Genomic DNA, 19,162 nt, shown 5'->3' on the forward strand with positions numbered 1-19,162 from the left:
GGGGCTTTGGTTTCTAGCCAAATTTTTCTACTGACACTCTCATTTTCTTATTTGTTGATAATGTTTGCTCTGATTACCTCTCATAGTTATTCTGAAGATAGAGTGATTAATAGATAAGCTCTGAAAAACATAAAGTTATTTTATAAGGAAATATTGAGGGTTAATGGCATTGATAAAGTCTTTGATCTTTTTAGGATAAAGTTTCTTAGCAAAAACAATTTGTTTAATGCCTCTGGTTACCCTTACTTTTTAAGTACAATGTAGATACATAGAATATACCTGCATGTCATGTAAAAAGAATGCTGTATAATTTTATAGGCTTTATAATTCTTGAGACTGGGCACAATTTGTACTTTTGTGTATCTCCATGACCCCTGTAACTATTTGGGTTTAATTTATGAATTGGCAGTAGCTCCCTCGTAATTTCCTTCTCATTTCTCTTTTCTTGGTTGGGAATCTGGTTATGCTTTTTGAATAGGATTGGCCTAAAGTATAGAACTGGGGAGATGTAGTCCTGAGACAGTTTTAGGTATGGTAACTCTGGAGGGCCATGCAAAAGTTGTGCCTCTGGGTGAATTTCCACCAGTATTGACCTTTGCATTTCAGCATACTTTTATACTTTAGTTGAACCACAAACTAATTTGATATCAGTTTACTTCTGACATAGTAAAACATTCATTTGAAAGATATCTCTTCCCCTCCCCCTCCCCCCAAATCAGGTGAATACTGATGGTTTGGTGCTAAGAGGCTGGTACAACTGTCTGACACTGGCAATATATGGATCAGTGGATAGAGTCATAAGTCATGACAGAGACTCTCCACCACCTCCACCTCCACCTCCACCACCTCCCCAGCCACAGCCAAGTTTGAAAAGGAATCCAAAACATGGTGAGAATTTAATTTAATTTAATTTAATTTTTATTATTTACTTTTGGCTGTTGTGGGTCTTCGTTGCTGTGCACAGGCTTTCTTTAGTTGTGGCGAGCAGGGGCTACTGTTTGTTGCAGTGTGCGGGCTTCTCATTGCGGTGGCTTCTCTTGTTGCAGAGCATGGGCTCTAGGCGCGTGGGCTTCAGTAGTTGTGGTGCATGGGCCCAGTAGTTGTGGTGCGTGGGCTCTAGGGCACATGGGTTTCAGTAGTTGTGGCACACTGGCTCAGTAGTTGTGGCTCATGGGCTTAATTGCTCCATGGCATGTGGGACCTTCCAGGACTGGGGATCGAACCCATGTCCCCCTGCATTGGCAGGTGGACTCTTAACCACTGCGCCACCAGGGATGTCCCCTTGGTGAGAATTTTAAATTTGCTTTTATCAGTGACACTTATGTTCATTATAGTAGGAAAAGGTAACTCAAAGGACTCTTATACTTTTTGAACCTTGTTTAAGGCTTGACAAGTTATCTGTCAGTCTCCCATTCTTTCCTATAAGAGTGTCTTTTATGTTGAAGTGGTTGCATTTTATTTTCTTCCTCTACTTTGCAAGAATGCTTTTTTAATTGACCCAAGGTGTTTTTTTTTTCATTTAAAATATGTATATGATAATATAATCCATGGTTATTCATGGTTTACTATGAAAATTGTCTTTCAAAGAATTGAAGAATAGGCAGTAAATTTGGTAGGTGTTTTTGGAATACTCATGTTAATGGCATTTGTTTTATCAGGACTGCATTTCAAATTTCCTTAGATGTCTAAATCTTAGCTAAGGCAGATTTTCCTGCTTTTGAGAACCTTTTGCTTATTAACTCAAGACAAGAAAAATAAAAACTCTAGGGACTTCCCTGGTGGTCCAGTGGTTAAGACTCCCACTTCCAATGCAGGGGGCATGGGTTCATTCCCTGGTCAGTGAACTAAGATCCCATGTGCCTCATGGCGGGGAGAAAAAAAATAAAACAAACAGGGGCTTCCCTGGTGGTTCAGTGGGTAAGACCCTGCGCTCCCAATGCAGGGGGCCTGGGTTCAACCCCTGGTCGGGAAACTGATCCCTCATGCATGCCACAACTAAGGGTTCATGTGCCACAACTGAGAGTCCACATGCCACAACTAAGAGTCCACGTGCTGCAGCTAAGACCTGGCGCAGCCTAAATAAATAAATAAATATTAAAAAAATAAAAATAAAGCACAAGCAACTTTATAAAAGAACAAACAAAAAACCTCTAATAAACTTTAGTGACTTTCATTTTATAGACTCATGTTTTCCAGGGTCTCTTTTCCTCACTCTAGTATTACTCGTAAGCTGTTGAGCTAAGGAGATTTGGGAATAAATTTTGAAATTATAGTTGAGGTCATAGGGGAAAATATTTTGCTTTACAATTAGTATTTTATGAGCACAAATAAAATGACCATTGCTTCTCTTAAATCCTTATATAATAGTGTGGTGTGAGATCTTTGCTCTGATGGTGGTCACACACTGTAGTTTAATCTTTTTTCTTATATCTTACCTGCTAAGCACAGGTAAATTAATTGACCATATATGCATGGATTTATTTCTGGGCTCTCTGTTCTGTTCCATTGACCTTTGTGTCTCTTTTTATGCCAATACCATACTGTTTAAAGTACTACTGCTCTGTAACGTTGTTTGTAACGTTGTGTGATACCTCCAGCTTTATTCTTCTTTCTCAAGATTGCTTTGGCTCTTTGGGGTCTTTGATGGTTCTATACAAGTTTTAGGATTGTTGTTCTATTTCTGTGAAAAATGCCATTGGAATTTTGGTAGGGATTGCATTAAATTTGTATATTGCTTAGGGGAGTATGGACTTTTTTTTTTTGGCCACGCTGTGTGGCTTGCGGGATCTTGGTTCCCTGGCCAGGGATTGAACCCGGACCCCCTGCAGTGGAAGTGTGGAATTCTAACCACTGGACCCCCAGGGAAGTCCCCCTAGTATGGACATTTTAACAGTATTAATTCTTCCAATCCATGGGCACAGAATATCTTTTCATTTATTTGTGTCTCCTTCAGTCTCTTTCATCAATATCTTGTAGTTTTCAACATACATGTATTTCATGTCCTTGGTTAAATTTATTCCTAAGTGTTTTATACTTTTGGATACAATTGTAAATGGGATTTTCTTAATTTCTCTTTCTCGTAGTTCATTATTAGTGTATAGAAATGCAACCTTTTTTGGGTATTGATCTTGTGTCCTACAGATTTACTGTATTTGTTTATTAGTTCTAATAGGTTTTTAAAAATTTTTTTATCTATTTTTATTTTTGGCTGCATTGGGTCTTTGTTTTGGCATGCAGGATCTTCATTGCAGCATGCGGGATCTTTCATTGCAGCATGCGGGCTCTTCGTTGCAGTGCATGGGCTTCTCTCTAGTTGTGGTAGGCGGGTTTTTCTTTCTCTAGTTGTGGTGCGTGGTCTCCAGAGAACATGGGTTCTGTAGTTTGCAGCACGCGGCTCTCTAGTTGAGGCGCACGGGCTCAGTAGTTGTGGTGCGTGGGCTTAGTTGCCCCATGGCATGTGGGATCTTAGTTCCCCGACCAGGGAATCAAACCAATGTCCCCTGCGTTAGAAGGTGGATTCTTTACCACTGGACCACCAGGGAAGCCCCTCTAATAGGTTTTTAATGGAGTCTTTAGGGTTTTCTTTATATTATACAGGTTTCCCCTGCTGTCTGAAATAGAGTGTTCCTATGAAACCTTTCATACACCAAAATGGTATAAAACGAAGAAACAATTACCTTAGGACACATCTTGCTAATGGACGCACAAAATAAATTGAGATAAAGCCCAGATGTTCACCGACATAGTTCAAAGCTATGGTGGCTAAATGCTGAGATGCTGAGTGTAGTTGCCAGGGAAGGAGCTTGGCAGTGCCACTCTCACTCTTTGGGGTTATGTTGCCTCTATAACAGCTCAGTGCAAAACAAATGCTTAACACTTATTTTCTCTTTTCACATTTTTTTGTAAAAGTGAAAATCCACTTTGGATTTCTTTTGGTTAGTGAAAACAGGTACTAAGATAGGTCTTTTGTAAAAGTGAAATGGCATAAAATGAACTTCCAAAAAGCAGGGTATACCTGTATCAGGTTATCTGCAAAGAGCGACAGTTTTACTTCTTCCTTTCCAATTTGGTTGCCTTTTATTTCTTTTTCTTGCCTAATTGCACTGGCTAGGACTTCCAACACTATGTTGAATAAAAGTGGCAAGAGGTGGGTATCCTTGTTCTGTTCTTGATCTTAGAGGAAAAGCTTTCAGTTTTTTACCATTGAAAATGATGTTAAAGCTATGGGCTTTTCACATATGGCCTGTTATGGTGTGGTACATTCCCTCTATACCTGTTTTGTTGAGAGTGTTTATCATAAATGATTTTGAATTTTGAAAAATGATTTTACTGTATCTGTTGAGATGATCATATGATTTTTAGCCTTCATTTTGTTAATGTATCACATTGACTAATGTGCAGATGCAGAACCACTCTTGCATCCCTGGAATAAATGCCACTTGATCATGATGTATGATCCTTTTAATGTATTATAGAATTCGTCTTGCTAATATTTTGTTGAGGATTTTTGCATGTATGTTCATCAGGGATATTGGCCTGTAACTTTCTTTTCTTGAGGCATCCTTGTCTAGTTTTGGTATTAGGGTAATGCTGGCCTTGTAAACGAGTTTGGAAGACTTTGAGAAGGACTGGTATTAATTCTTCTTGGAATATTTGGTAGAATTCAGCAGTAAAGACTTATGGTCCTGGACTTTTGTTTTTGGGAGGTTTTTGATTACTGATTCAATCTCCTTATAGTAGTTGGTCTGTTCAGATGTTCTATTTAATCATGATTCAGTCTTGGTAGGTTGTATGTTTCTAGGGCTGTATCCATTTCTTCTAGGTTGTCCAGTTTGTTGGTGTATAATTGTTCATAGTAGCTTGGTATGATCCTTTGTTTTGGTGGTATCAGTTGTAGTATCTCCTCTTTCATTTCTGATTTCGAGTCCTCTTTTTTACTCGGTGAGTCTAGCTAAAGGTTTGTTAATTTTATCTTTTCTAAGCTTGTAGTTTCATTGATCTTTTCTGTTGTCTGTAGCCTTATCACAGTGTCTGACAAAGTCTCCATTTCTCTGGGATAATGCCCAAGAGTTACATACATTATATTTTGGTATATGGGACATCAGAAATTCTAACTTTCCCATTATAAACTAATTAGCAAAATTTCTGTTACATGTCAGGAAGGAAAAAGTTAATAAATTCTGAAGATGAAAACTCAAATGAGGAATAGCATTTTTGTCATGCATTTATTTCGCTATACTTAAGTCATTTGAAAGTTCTTTTTCTTTTTCTAATAAAATTAGCTGATGGGGAGAAAGAAGATCAGTTTAATGGAAGTCCTCCGAGACCACAGCCAAGGGGACCAAGAACTCCACCAGGACCCCCTCCACCTGATGATGATGAGGATGATCCCATGCCATTGCCAGGTAGAAATAATATCAGTGATAGTTTTTTTCCCCCTCTTGATTAATGTTAATAGTACTTTTTGATTAAAGAAAAAAATTAGATGCTGGTAATCAAATCTTGATGAATATCCTCTGCCTCCATTCTGTGCAGTGTTTTCTTGTGTTTTTTTGTTGGCAAGTGAATTTGTTAAAAGAAAAAAAATCAGTTAATTAATCTGAAGCTGAAGCAACATTACTTTGAAAATAAAATGTTAATGTGCTACAGTGGTATGTACAGAACAGCACCAGTAAAAATAAACAGTAGGTATCGGAAGAGATAAAAATCTGTATAGTTACTTAATAGCTAAAAAAGAAGAGGATTATTGTATTAGAACATAACATAGCATACTTTATTAATTCTCACTGTATAAAGTTGTGTACTGTATACTCAATATTTTTTAAAAGCAAGTAATTCTACCACTTTTTCTTTTAAGGATGTTATGAGGTAAATCATCCAGAATGTCATTAAGTAGTTGCAGTATCCAGTCCTTCTGCCTCATGTTATTTAAAAAGTCAAAATAATCTGTGCCTTAAACCTCAATTTTTCAGTGTCTGGTGACAAGGAAGAGGATGCTCCTCATAGAGAAGATTACTTTGAGCCCATTTCTCCTGATCGGAATTCTGTTCCCCAGGAAGGTCAATATTCTGATGAAGGAGAAGTAGAAGAGGAACAACAAGAAGAAGGAGAAGACGATGAAGATGATGTGGATGTCGAGGAAGAAGAGGATGAGGATGAGGATGATCGCCATACAGTAGATAGTATCCCTGAGGAGGAAGAGGAAGATGAAGAGGAAGAAGGTGAAGAAGATGAAGAAGGTGAAGGTGGGTTAAATTAGCTAGGACTTTTTGGTTTTAAGTGCTAGAAACTAGCTTGATGTAGCTTTTAGTAATGCAAAAGAATTTGTAGCAGAGATAAATGGCTTTCAAGAAACCTAAGAGTCAGACTGTAGCTGGGCCTTAAGACTCGACTAGAGCTGGGATTTCCATCTTTTCTTTGTTTTGTGTTTCTAATTTATATTCTGTTAACTAACTGTTATATCTCTGTTCACCCCACATGTTTAACCTTTCTTTAACCAGCCAGTCTAAACTACCTGGCTGTGTCTCAGATCCAGATCCAGTTGTCTGGGAGAGAGATGCTGTTTGGCTTGCTGTGGTATCAGCTGCCCCTTGATACCATCAGCTTTGTCCAGGGAAGCAGGGATATGCAGTAAATACATTGTGATTAGGGATTTGGTGATCTGTTTTGAGAGTAAAGGAGTGGTGTTTTAAGCTGGGTGGAATTGCTAAAGATGTCTGCCACCTAGATATTTTGGCAAAATGCTACATTATTTTTAGAAATTCAGAAGGAAAAATCTCAATTACGCAGGGACATATGGCAGCATTATGCAGTCCTTTAGTTAGGCTTTATTTTTCCTTTGAAAGCAAAAAGAGATATTTAAGCTAATTGGCTCTTAATTTCTCCAATAAATGGAATGTAGTGTTAAAGTATTTATGTAAAATGACAGATTATCTGCCTTGTTCTTCTATAAGATAGTAAGGGTGAGCGTCGTCGTTCTACATGAGAGAGAGGACCATTCTAGTATCACAGGGGCTCTTTTACAAAATATAAATAATTGGGTTATTGAGTGATAACCTTTTTAGCTTAACCCCATTTCCATATTACCACAAAATCCTTTTTAGATTTATTGTATTTGACTGGCAAGTAGTAGTTAGATTTCATGCAGGCTTTGTTAATCAGATGACATTTTTATAGAGAAGGTGAGAGAATGAGGCTGGTTAATTTGATTTTTACCAGAAGACATCTGGTGGTTGTTCCAGAGTCAAGTCTCTATAGGCCCTTCCTTTTCAAATATGAGTGTATTGCTATGGCTAAATTGTTTTGAGCTAAAGAATGTCAAAAGAGGGCTGTTACTCGAGGAATACTGTGGAACCATTTCCTTTTCTTTCTTAGGCTGTAATTGCACATCTCTGTTTTACCACAGCCAGGTAATAGTAGTGTTAAAAAGTAAAACCAACAAGTTTTCCGTCTCTAGTCCTGTATTACTTCTAGTCCTGTATTAATAAATAGAGGAAAAAGCTGCATGTGTCATAATATGAAAACTCTTTGTTTTGGCAAAGCTGAGCACTTTATATGAACAAATTTTCCCTAAAAACATAATACAGAACTGGGGAAACTGTGTGACAGGTAAATACAGAGACGTGAAAGTGAAGGAATATGAAATTCGTGTTATAAAAAGAACATAGAATGTTCTTCCTGGAAATATTTGGTGTAGCTTGGCATTTATGGTACTAATTCTTAGTTAATTTAATAATTTTGGCCCATCAATTTATTTTTTCCATCTTAAAAATACTCTCTCATGAGGGCAAGCTTAATTTCTTTCCTCCTGAGAGAGGTATTTTTGGTTTGTTTTTTGAGGCATTTCTAATTTAATTTTGTGAGGAAAATATCTGTAGCAGAGTTAGTTGTAAAGCTGAACAGATATAATAGAAGACTTCACTTATGAAGTTTCTCCATAATTATTCTATTAGAAACTATAAAATGTTAGTAATTGTTGATAAGATATTGGGGCAGAAATTAATTTTGTTGAGGAAATCATTAATTTTTATTTTTTGCCACACTATTAAATGATTTTTTTGACAAACCAGATTGTTCTGCATTAAACAACAATGATGTAACAACTAAATATTATTCAAACTGATTTTCAGGGGATGATGGTTATGAACAAATTTCCAGTGATGAAGACGGAATTGCTGACTTGGAACGTGAAACATTTAAGTATCCAAACTTTGATGTCGAATACACTGCTGAAGACTTAGCTTCAGTTCCTCCTATGACGTATGATCCATATGACAGGGAGCTTGTACCACTTTTATACTTCAGCTGTCCATACAAGACTACTTTTGAAATTGAAATCAGTAGAATGAAGGATCAAGGTCCAGATAAAGAAAATTCAGGGGCAGTAGAAGCCTCAGTGAAGTTAACTGAACTGTTGGATTTGTATCAAGAAGATAGAGGTGCAAAATGGGTAACAGCTTTAGAAGAAATTCCAAGTTTAATAATAAAAGGATTAAGTTATTTGCAATTGAAAAACACAAAACAAGACGCCCTTGGCCAGTTGATAGACTGGACCATGCAAGCTTTAAATTTACAAGTAGCCCTTCGCCAACCCATTGCCTTAAATGTCCGACAGCTCAAAGCTGGGACCAAATTAGTATCCTCACTAGCAGAATGTGGGGCCCAAGGAGTCATGGGACTGCTGCAAGCAGGAGTGATCAGTGGATTATTTGAGCTCCTGTTTGCTGACCATGTCTCATCTTCCCTTAAGTTAAATGCATTTAAAGCTTTGGACAGTGTCATTAGTATGACAGAAGGAATGGAAGCATTTTTAAGAAGTAGGCAGAGTGAAAAAAGTGGCTATCAAAAACTGCTGGAGCTCATACTTTTAGATCAGACTGTGAGAGTTGTCACTGCTGGTTCAGCTATTCTTCAGAAATGCCATTTCTATGAAATTTTGTCAGAGATTAAAAGACTTGGTGACCATTTAGCAGAGAAGACTTCTTCTGTTCCTAACCACAGTGAACCTGATCATGATACAGATACTGGACTTGAGAGAACAAACCCAGAATATGAAAATGAGGTAGAGGCTTCACTGGATATGGATCTTTTGGAATCCTCAAATATAAGTGAAGGGGAAATAGAAAAGCTTATTAACCTCTTAGAGGAAGTTTTTCATTTAATGGAAACTGCACCTCATACAATGATCCAACCTCCTGTTAAGTCTTTCCCAACGATGGCACGTATTACTGGACCACCAGAGAGGGATGATCCGTACCCTGTTCTCTTTAGGTAAGACATTTTTGGCTTTGGGAAATATATTTTACCAGTCATTAGAGGCAATTTTATGTGGTTGGTTTTTTTTTTTTACTCTGTCTGTAGGTCAAGGATACTTGATATTTTAAAATAAGTAGTAGTGGAACTGAGAAGTATGTTACTATGGGTGAGCTATATTTAGTTAATACTTAAAGTTGTAATAGCAACTTAAGTTAAAGATAGTAATAATCAACAACAGTGCTTGTATAAGCATGTCTGTGAGCAAGAATAAATGAGAAACCGCTGAGTGGCTTCTGGGAAGGTGGTACAAAGAGCATGGAACAGGAAGGAGAGAGCTTTTCAGTGTAAACCTCTTTGTACCTTATCACTGTAATACATTGTAGATTACCTGGTTAAAGATATATTAAAGGTTTAATTACCACTTGTTTCTGCCGTCTAACTCTCTAGTTATCTATTGGTACAGTTTTGCCATTATTAGGTACCCACAGTAGATTTTTTAAATTTTGTTTTAATTTTTGAGTTTCTTTTTTGGCATTTTGCCTGTAAATAATTTTTTAACTAAATGCAAAAATTGCATTTTTATTATTTTATTCCTTATTTCTGTGAGTATTTTTTGCCTTGCTTTGGAACATAGTGCATTAACAGAAAATCAGTACTTGTCCATTCTAAAATCTGTACCTATCCATTCCTATTTTTAGCTGAAAATATCAGATCTTGCCTTAGTTTGAGTTCTTACAGGAGTGTAAGGTGGTAATTGCTAAAGCAAGGTCTGGTAGGAGATGAGGTCAAGAGTACAAAGTAGGAGTTTGGCTTTGAACAAGAGAAAGGAAACCTTATATGTATACAAATACAGATATCTTTGTAGTGTGGAGACAGTAGAGGAGACAAGGCACTTCTCACTGATCCTATTTTTGATAAAGTAGGAATTGAAGTCATGCACTGAGGATGACTGAGTGTCAGAAAAGGGTGATGCTCTCACATAGTCATTGAGGGGAAACTAGTAATTAATGGCCTACTAAGTCTTGTTTTTCTCCCCATAATTGGAGGAGGTATGTTTGGGTATCAGACTTTAGGAAATAAAGGGCTTTGAATGCTGTGCACTAAGGAATTTGGATTTTTTTTTTTTTAATTTATTTGTTTTGGCTGCACTGCGTAGATTGTGGGATCTTAGTTCCCTGACCAGGGATCAAACCCGGGCCCCTGGCAGTGAGAGCACCGAGTCCTAATCACTGGACTGCCAGGGAATTCCCAGGGATTTTGTTTTTAGAATGTGGGAAGATCTCGAATATTTTGGAGTAGCAGATCTGGTATGATCAAAGTAGTGTTCTAAGATTATATTATAGTTACAAGATATATTGCAGTGGAAGAGAAATTGGAGTTATTAGGTAGATAAGCCTGTCTGAAGATTCTAGGTGGTAGGTGTTGTGCTAAGTACTTGGCCTGATATAGTGGCATTTACAGAAAATGGGAAGACAAATATTGTGCTAATATTGAGAGTCTGTGAAAAAGCATTACTAGGACTTGGCAACTGAACCTAGTAAGAGAAAGTAAGAAGGAGCTTTGATGTTTCTAGCCAAGGTAACTATTGGAACTGTGGTTTTATGGACAGAAACTGGTAAATTAGGAGGGAGAGTGAATTTTGAAAGGAGAAATAATTACATTTTGGAAGGATTAGTTTGAAGTGACGGCAAGGCTCTAATGTCCCATGTTGGGGTCTTCAAGATAACCCCCGAGATTTGCTAGATGGAGTCACAGGACTGTGTTGTAATCACGACCACGATTTATTATATCAAAAGGATACAAAACACGATCAGCAAAGGGAAGGGGTACATGGGACGAAGCCTGGGGAAACGAGTCATAAACTTCCAGAGTCCTTTCCTCATTTAGGCACACAGGACCCGCTTAAGTCCCCCAGCAACAAATTGTGACACGTGTGAAATGTTACGTACTGAGGAAGCTCATTGGAATCTCAGCATCCAAGCTTATTATTGGGGGATAGCCATGTAGGCACCCAGTACCTAGCATGTATCAGAATTCCAGACTCCCAGAAGGAAAGCAGGTGTTCAGCGTAAACCATATTATTTGCATAAACAGTTTAGGTGCAGTGAGTATTCTTTCCAGTTGGTGGGCGGAAACCCTCCCAAAATCCAAGTCCCCAGAGGCCAGCCAAGGGCCAACCTTGCCAGCAGGCCTTTCTAAGAATAAACATTCTGAGGCCTGCCATGTTAACTATTTTCTGAACGTTCCATGAGGTGCTTAAGGATGCTCTTAGAGCATAATAATGTTTACTTTTGTGGTAAGAAGTTAGTGGAGGTGTTTTTATCATGATACAGAAGCCTGAGTTTAAGCAGAAGTATGATTGAAGAGGCAATTTTATGCTATGTGATTACAACTATATGACATTCTGGAAAAGGCACAACTGTGGAGACAGTGATTGCCAGGGATTGGGAGGGAGGGAGGGATGAATAGATGGAGCACAGAGTATTTTTAGGACAGTGAAAGTACTCTATCAGTAGCAGTTGGGTCTATTTAGGGGTGTTAGGTAAATTCAGACTTTTTCTACTAAAACTACGTGTACTAAAAACTGGTTCTTGGATTTGATTAAAGAGTCTATTGTATTAAATACTGAATATTGATAATTTGAGTTTTTTTTCCCCTAGAGGTACTAATTCAGATATACTACCTATAGTAAATCTGAATATACTATAAGTTTTTTATAGTATATGTACTATATTCTTCCTAGATATACTAATTCAGATATACTGATATGCCATGGGTCGAGTAGGACCATGGTTAAAAGGAAGGAGCATTTGATAAGTGGCCTGGAAGGAAGTCCCAGATCTTAAAGTCGTGGTTGATTCTGGAAAGAGAAAACTTGTCACAGTTACTTATTAAACATCCTTTGAATGCTAGGAAAAAGCCTTACAGAACTTTCACTTCTGTTTGGCCTAGTGTATAGAAGACTTGCTACTTACAGTACTATTTTAGTGAAAGCAGTCTATTGCTGAAGATAAGGATTATTGCCATTAAATTTTTTACCTCTCTCCTGTCTAATGAATACTGAATAAATGAAGAATGTTTTACACTGATTTAACATATATTTTATTACTTCTTCTACAGGTATCTTCACAGTCATCACTTCTTGGAGTTGGTTACCTTGCTTTTGTCAATTCCAGTAACAAGTGCACACCCTGGTGTGCTGCAAGCCACAAAAGATGTTTTAAAGTTTCTTGCACAGTCACAGAAGGGTCTTCTTTTTTTTATGTCAGAATATGAAGCAACAAATTTGTTGATCCGAGCTCTGTGTCACCTTTATGATCAAGATGAAGAAGACGGTCTCCAGTCTGATGGTGTTATTGATGATGCATTTGCCTTGTGGCTACAGGACTCAACACAAACTTTGCAGTGTATTACAGAACTGTTCAGCCATTTTCAGCGTTGTACAGCCAGTGAAGAAACTGACCATTCAGATCTCTTGGGAACTCTTCACAATCTTTACTTGATTACTTTTAATCCTGTGGGAAGATCAGCTGTTGGCCATGTTTTCAGTCTTGAGAAAAATCTCCAAAGTCTTATTACTCTAATGGAGTACTATTCCAAAGAAGCCTTAGGGTAATTTTATGCTTAATCCTTAAATTTTCTATTTTATTGGAAAACTACATCACTAATGGGGTAGTTTCTTGAAAGAATGTGTTTTGAAAATAAAAACTGTAATTTTTTGACATAACACATAACTTCTTAATTAAGGATTAGAATGATGAAATCTCTAAGATGTGGCTATAAAGAAATGAAATAGCAGCTTCTTCCAGTTTCCCCACGGTGTTAACAAAGATTGCAGCTGTAGTACTCCTGCTAATTTTTGTGGAGGGAAATCCTAAGGTACAGGAATATACGTATACCTTAAGAGTCATGAGGACTATCTTGCTGTCTTCTGCCCTCACCTTCTAAGCTATTCATGGTGCTCGGATTTCAGAAGTGTTTTGACTGGATGAGGGGGATTGAGAATGACAGTAGTTTTCAAGAACTTGCCCTATAGGGCAGAGGGTTTTAGTGTATGAGAAGAGAAACATGCTCTTCCTGGTTCATGCCATACAAAGCAGTGGCATCCTTTGCATCGGGGTCTTGATATGACTCCTTGAGTGATGGATCTTTTGGGGGGACCTATAAAAGGCAAACAACAGTGACTTCTATGCCTAGCTGTATATTAACAGCTCTGTAGTGGAAGTCTGAATAATCATGGTGGTAGGTTGATTCATCACACTTGTTCCTATTTATCCAGAGTGAACAACCATTTTAAAGGAGACCGATGAAGTGTACTTCCTAATCTTTCATTGCTAACGAAGTACACTTATTAATATTTCATTGTTCTGATCTTATTTCTTAATAGAATTTCACTTTCCATTTTGATGCATGCGCTTTGTTATTACATACTTTTAAGTAGTGGTGTCAGGTGAATTGAAGGTGAAACTTTAAAATGCGATTTCCCGTTTTCAGGAAGTCAGTCATGTTTCATTGTGAAATTCCTTGATCCCTTTAAAACCAAGTAGAAAAAAATGTTAAAAATTGTTCCTAAAAATTTATTTTCATTTCAAAAACTTTAAAACCTTATTTTGTTTCAGTGATTCCAAGTCTAAGAAGTCAGTAGCTTATAATTATGCATGCATACTTATTTTGGTGGTGGTTCAGTCTTCCAGTGATGTCCAAATGCTAGAACAGCATGCAGCATCTCTCTTGAAGCTTTGTAAAGCAGATGAAAATAATGCTAAATTGCAAGGTATGGTACTTGAAGTTATTTTAAGCATTTATGATATGTGAAGAAAAAAAGCCTTTGAATATCTGTTGTTAGTACTTTGTCATGTTTTGATTATATACCTGGTAATACCCTGTTTTTAACTTTCTAAAAGTTAAGATACCTTTTATGGAGGTATTGTATATGGTGTTCTTAAAAAGATTTTTAGGAAATTGTTCAAAGTACCTTTTTCTGAAAAGCCATGGAAATTTGTGGGTGGTTGAAGTTCCTAATCAAAGTAGAATTAAAGATGAACTCAGAAGTTCAGTTTTGTGTATAGTTTGCATGTGTGTGTGTTTTCTATATATGTATTTCTAAGTACAACACTGCTCTAAGTACAACTTAGAAATCCATTTTTATGGCAAACCTTATGTGGACAGTCTTGAAAAATTTAAGGTATTTAATTACAATTTTTTATTATTTTATTTTGGTTCTTGGCTTTCTGACCTTGCCAAGTAGAAAATTTGATAACATTGAGTAAATGTTATGATAGCATGTGGCCTCTTTTCTTTCCTTCTTTTTTGTTTTGGCCGCACTGCATGGCATGCGGGATCTTAGTTCCCCAACCAGGGATTGAACCTGTGCCCCCTGCAGTGGAAGTGCAGAGTTTTAACCACTGGCCCTGGACCGCCAGGGAAGTCCCAGGCCTCTTTTCTTTTTAATCCTAAATTTTATGTGCGATACCACCAGTAAAAGTTGGGTACTGCACTCAACTTTCTATATTGAAAATAGAGTTTTTTCCCCCCGAAGTATGCCTTTATAAAAGGAGGGTATGCAGCGTCTTCAAAGGTATTATTAATGCTTTACTACATTTTCTGTGTGATGGGTGCACTAGTATTTGTTTTATTATTCCTTATAGCTTTCATTTGAGCACTGTATATTCTACATATATGAAAGAGTTAATTTAAAAATGCGTAGGAAAATACTCAGATGTAAACAGTTGTAATCCTCAGGATTGTAGTACCAAGGAAGGGTGACTACTATTTGCAGTTTCCGTCAGTCATTCCTATAAAGTGTCTAGAACTTATTACGTGAGAATGCTTTTCTAAAAACATTTTCGGTGATAAAGTATAGGTTTTATGGCATAGCTTCTAGGAGAGTTTTGAGTTTGGTTGCAGTAAATGGTATATTTCATGTGTTTCTTTTATAAGCAAAGCTTGCTGTTATTAGTTTTGGGGTGATAGTGATTACTTTTAACTTTATAAAGGCAAATTAGGAAATTGATAAAATTTAGAATTCATGATAAGGGAAAAGGCACTCAGCAAATGTCCCCCCATGGGTTTGATCCTGTTAGAAATGAATACATTTTGGGTATACTTTTTTGGGGGTGTGGGAATCAGTGGCAGCATTAGGTGAATAAACATTATGTTATTATATTGGTTTATGAATGGTCAATTTTATAATTCTTTTTTAATGTAAGTTGATTGCTGCAGAAATATTCAGTATAGTTAGATGGTTTAACCATGTAAATGTTTAAGTTTTCAGAAAGCAAAAAACTAAGGGCGGTAACCTCTTTTTTTTTATATATATATATATATATTTTTTTTTTAAAACATCTTTATTGGAGTATAATTGCTTTACAATGGTGTGTTAGTTTCTACTTTATAACAAAGTGAATCAGTTATACATATACACATGTCCCCATATCTCTTCCCTCTTGCGTCTCCCTCCCTCCCACCCTCCCTATCCCACCCCTCTAGGTGGTCACAAAGCACCGAGCTGATCTCCCTGTGCTATGCGGCTGCTTCCCACTAGCTATCTATTTTACGTTTGGTAGTGTATATATGTCCATGCCACTGTCTCACTTTGTCCCAGCTTACCCTTCCCCCTCCCTGTATCCTCAAGTCCATTCTCTAGTAGGTCTGTGTCTTTATTCCTGTCTTGCCCCTAGGTTCTTCATGACCATTTTTTTTTTTTTTTTTAGATTCCATATATATGTGTTAGCATACGGTATTTGTTTTTCTCTTTCTGACTTACTTCACTCTGTATGACAGACTCTAGGTCCATCCACCTCACTACAAATAACTCAATTTCGTTTCTTTTTATGGCTGAGTAATATTCCATTGTATATATGTGCCACATCTTCTTTATCCGTTCATCTGTTGATGGACACTTAGGTTGCTTCCATGTCCTGGCTATTGTAAATAGAGCTGCAATGAACATTGTGGTACATGACTCTTTTTGAATTATGGTTTTCTCAGGGTATATGCCCAGTAGTGGGATTGCTGGGTCATATGGTAGTTCTAATTTTAGTTTTTTAAGGAACCTCCATATTGTTCTCTATAGTGGCTGTATCAGTTTACAGTCCCACCAACAGTGCAAGAGGATTCCCTTTTCACCACACCCTCTCCAGCATTTATTGTTTGTAGACTTTTTGATGATGGCCATTCTGACTGGTGTGAGGTGATACCTCATTGTAGTTTTGATTTGCATTTCTCTACTGATTAGTGATGTTGAGCATCCTTTCATGTGTTTGTTGGCAATCTGTGTATCTTCTTTGGAGAAATGTCTGTTTAGGTCTTCTGCCCATTTTTGGATTGGGTTGTTTTATTTCTCAGCCATTATAGTAGGACATTACATTTCATTTTGAAGCTTGTTTAAATAATTAGACATAAGTTCATTCCTGTATAAAATTTAGTTTATTGAAATGAACATGGATCTGATAATCTAAAACCATGGTTTTTCTCAGGAAAAGAATATCTTTACCTCCCTTGTTTTAAAGGCTTTGTTATAAAGGCTTTTATTTTAAAATATTATATTATGAATTACTGTTTTTGTTTTTAAGAACTTGGCAAGTGGCTTGAACCTCTGAAAAACCTTAGATTTGAGATTAACTGCATCCCAAACCTAATTGAATATGTTAAACAGGTAAGTAAAACTTAAAAGTGCCTTGATTTTATAGAACTGTGTGGTAGTATTTAGTAATACTGTTTTAAATCACTTGTATAGGTAATGCAGTTAAGTGTACTTGATTGATTTACTAGTCTTGTGGGTATAGATTGGTACTGGGTATAGATGGGTATGTAATTGTGTGTATACATGAACACAGATGTACACAACCTTATTGCTTTCTATTACCAGCTTCTGTCCTACTTTTTTCTCTCTCAAATAGGAATAATATCACCTACCATTTTGATCACATTTACAAAGTGTTTTAAAGTTAAATGCTATGATAATGTAACATATAATTATAGTTAAACTTTAGTGGAAAAGAATTTCCCTCAAAATTTGTACTTGAAAATTGGTAGAGTCAGTACCAGATAATTGCAATGGGGACTAGTTCTGTTAATTTGGTACGGTTAAATCTGCAATTGAAGTAATTAATGAGAGTTGAAAATCATATAATTCATAATATTACAGTTGAAAAATTCATATACACTTCAAGTAATTCATAATGAAAAAATTCATTAAAATCATTGCATTGTTAGTTTTGGAAGTTTGAAAAGTTTTCTTTGCTCCTTAGCTGATCCAATGTGTATCATAGGAAGAAGGGCTAAAAGTGCTCATAGATGCATAAAAAGTTTTAAACTAGAGGGGCAGAATGGACCTTGAATTATCTCCTTTTTCATTTAACAGATGAGCTATATGTGTTGTGTATGTGTGTGTGTGTCTGTGTGTGTAAACCACCTTGGTCTTGGAGCTGCAGTGTGTTATTGAAGTAATGTACGTGTATTATCTAATCTGTTGCTGTCTTGACCCACCAACAAAGAGCTATTTGGGTTTTATCTGCTTCAGATTTTTCTTCACTAACTTGTCTCTCTTCTCTTTTTCCTCCATCTCCCCTAAGAGTACTTTTTCCTCCTATAATGCCATCATATTCTTCTGTTCTTTATGCCTCAGATGATATCTAGAGTTTTTCATTATGTTCGGTCTTTTATTTAGCAGAAGTACAGTAGTGTCCTGTAAATTTAGATGGTCAGGTATTTAGGGTACTTGTGCATGGTTAGGAGAATATATAAAGTATCCAATAAATATCAGATGGTTTCACTTAAAGTATTTAACCAATAAAAAGTTCAGTACTAGAAATTTGAATTACATGCTGTAATTAAGAGTTTTAATTTTTATGTAAATCTTTGTCCCATTAATTATGGTTATTATAAATGACTCTCATTCTGAGATGTACTAAAGACAGTTGATCTAAGACTGAAACTTCACTCTGTGGCTCCCTGCTGCCTTATGTAATTTGTGAATTATTGAAAGGCAGCAAGGAAGAAATTAGAGGAAAAGATAACCTAAGATGGGAAACATATGAGGAAAAGGATTTTCTTATTTTTAGGTTTCTCCTCTGAGGTTTAGAAGCTGAAATAGTAACATTTTAAAGTGCTATTTCTTTTAAGTTTTTTTAGCCATCTGTATGCTGCTCCTTGGAAACTACAAAAATAAAGCAACTTAAACATAACTATTTGTTGCCAGGAAGCATAGCGTGGGCAGGTGCTAAGGACATAGGCAACTGTATTTCTTTTTACTCTAGCCATGCCCCAAATGGCCATCATAACTAGATTCTTGTGGTATCTGCATTTTTTAAAATGTATGTTATGTAGTGTTAAAACATTCCGTCATGCTTCCTCAGTTTTCAAAGAGCTTTAGTACCCACAGGGCTTTGTAAAATCAGAGTCATTTCTTCCTTTTTGGGAAAGAGGATGTATAGTAAGAGTATCCAAAAAGGAGCTATTTTAAATTCTTAATCCAGAGAGTTTCATACACAATCTGTATGTAGCCTTTGTTTTAGTCAGTACTTTTTAATATACTTGTGTTTGCAATTACTCATTTTATGTTCAAAATGTCATATATGGTACAACATATGCCAAAGATTATATAACCTTTATAAACTTCATTAGCCTTATTCATGTTTTAAATTTAGTTAAGAAGTTTAAAATGATGTAAGCACTTAACTTGAAACTCATATTTTTAACTAATACCTTCTCTGGGCCTGATAGGTACCAAGAAATTAAACTTTCTGTTCATTTTTATTTTTGAAGAATATTGATAACTTGATGACCCCAGAAGGAGTTGGCCTTACAACTGCCTTGCGTGTTCTCTGTAATGTGGCATGTCCACCACCTCCTGTTGAAGGTAATGTGGCTACTATACTTAAAAACTACTGTTTTTTAGGCCTAG

The 19,162-nt window shown here is 36.5% G+C and overlaps 1 protein-coding gene across 4 annotated transcripts in view; it reads left to right on the plus strand.

Moving 5' to 3' along the window:
- The window catches only part of VIRMA (vir like m6A methyltransferase associated), a 59,744-nt gene that overhangs the window by 14,450 nt on the left and 26,132 nt on the right, over nucleotides 1–19,162 (plus strand). For all 4 annotated transcript variants that reach the window (XM_082363266.1, XM_082363265.1, XM_082363268.1 and 1 more), the window contains 8 exons: nucleotides 720–888; nucleotides 5,283–5,405; nucleotides 5,973–6,245; nucleotides 8,130–9,270; nucleotides 12,376–12,867; nucleotides 13,875–14,029; nucleotides 16,830–16,912; nucleotides 19,024–19,117. In XM_082363266.1, coding sequence (XP_082219392.1) covers nucleotides 720–888; nucleotides 5,283–5,405; nucleotides 5,973–6,245; nucleotides 8,130–9,270; nucleotides 12,376–12,867; nucleotides 13,875–14,029; nucleotides 16,830–16,912; nucleotides 19,024–19,117 — 2,530 coding nt within the window. The remainder of the gene's footprint in view (nucleotides 1–719; nucleotides 889–5,282; nucleotides 5,406–5,972; nucleotides 6,246–8,129; nucleotides 9,271–12,375; nucleotides 12,868–13,874; nucleotides 14,030–16,829; nucleotides 16,913–19,023; nucleotides 19,118–19,162) is intronic.

This window comes from Balaenoptera borealis (assembly GCF_965194805.1).
Source record: "Balaenoptera borealis genome assembly, chromosome: 17".
Classification (NCBI taxonomy): Eukaryota; Metazoa; Chordata; class Mammalia; order Artiodactyla; family Balaenopteridae; genus Balaenoptera; species Balaenoptera borealis.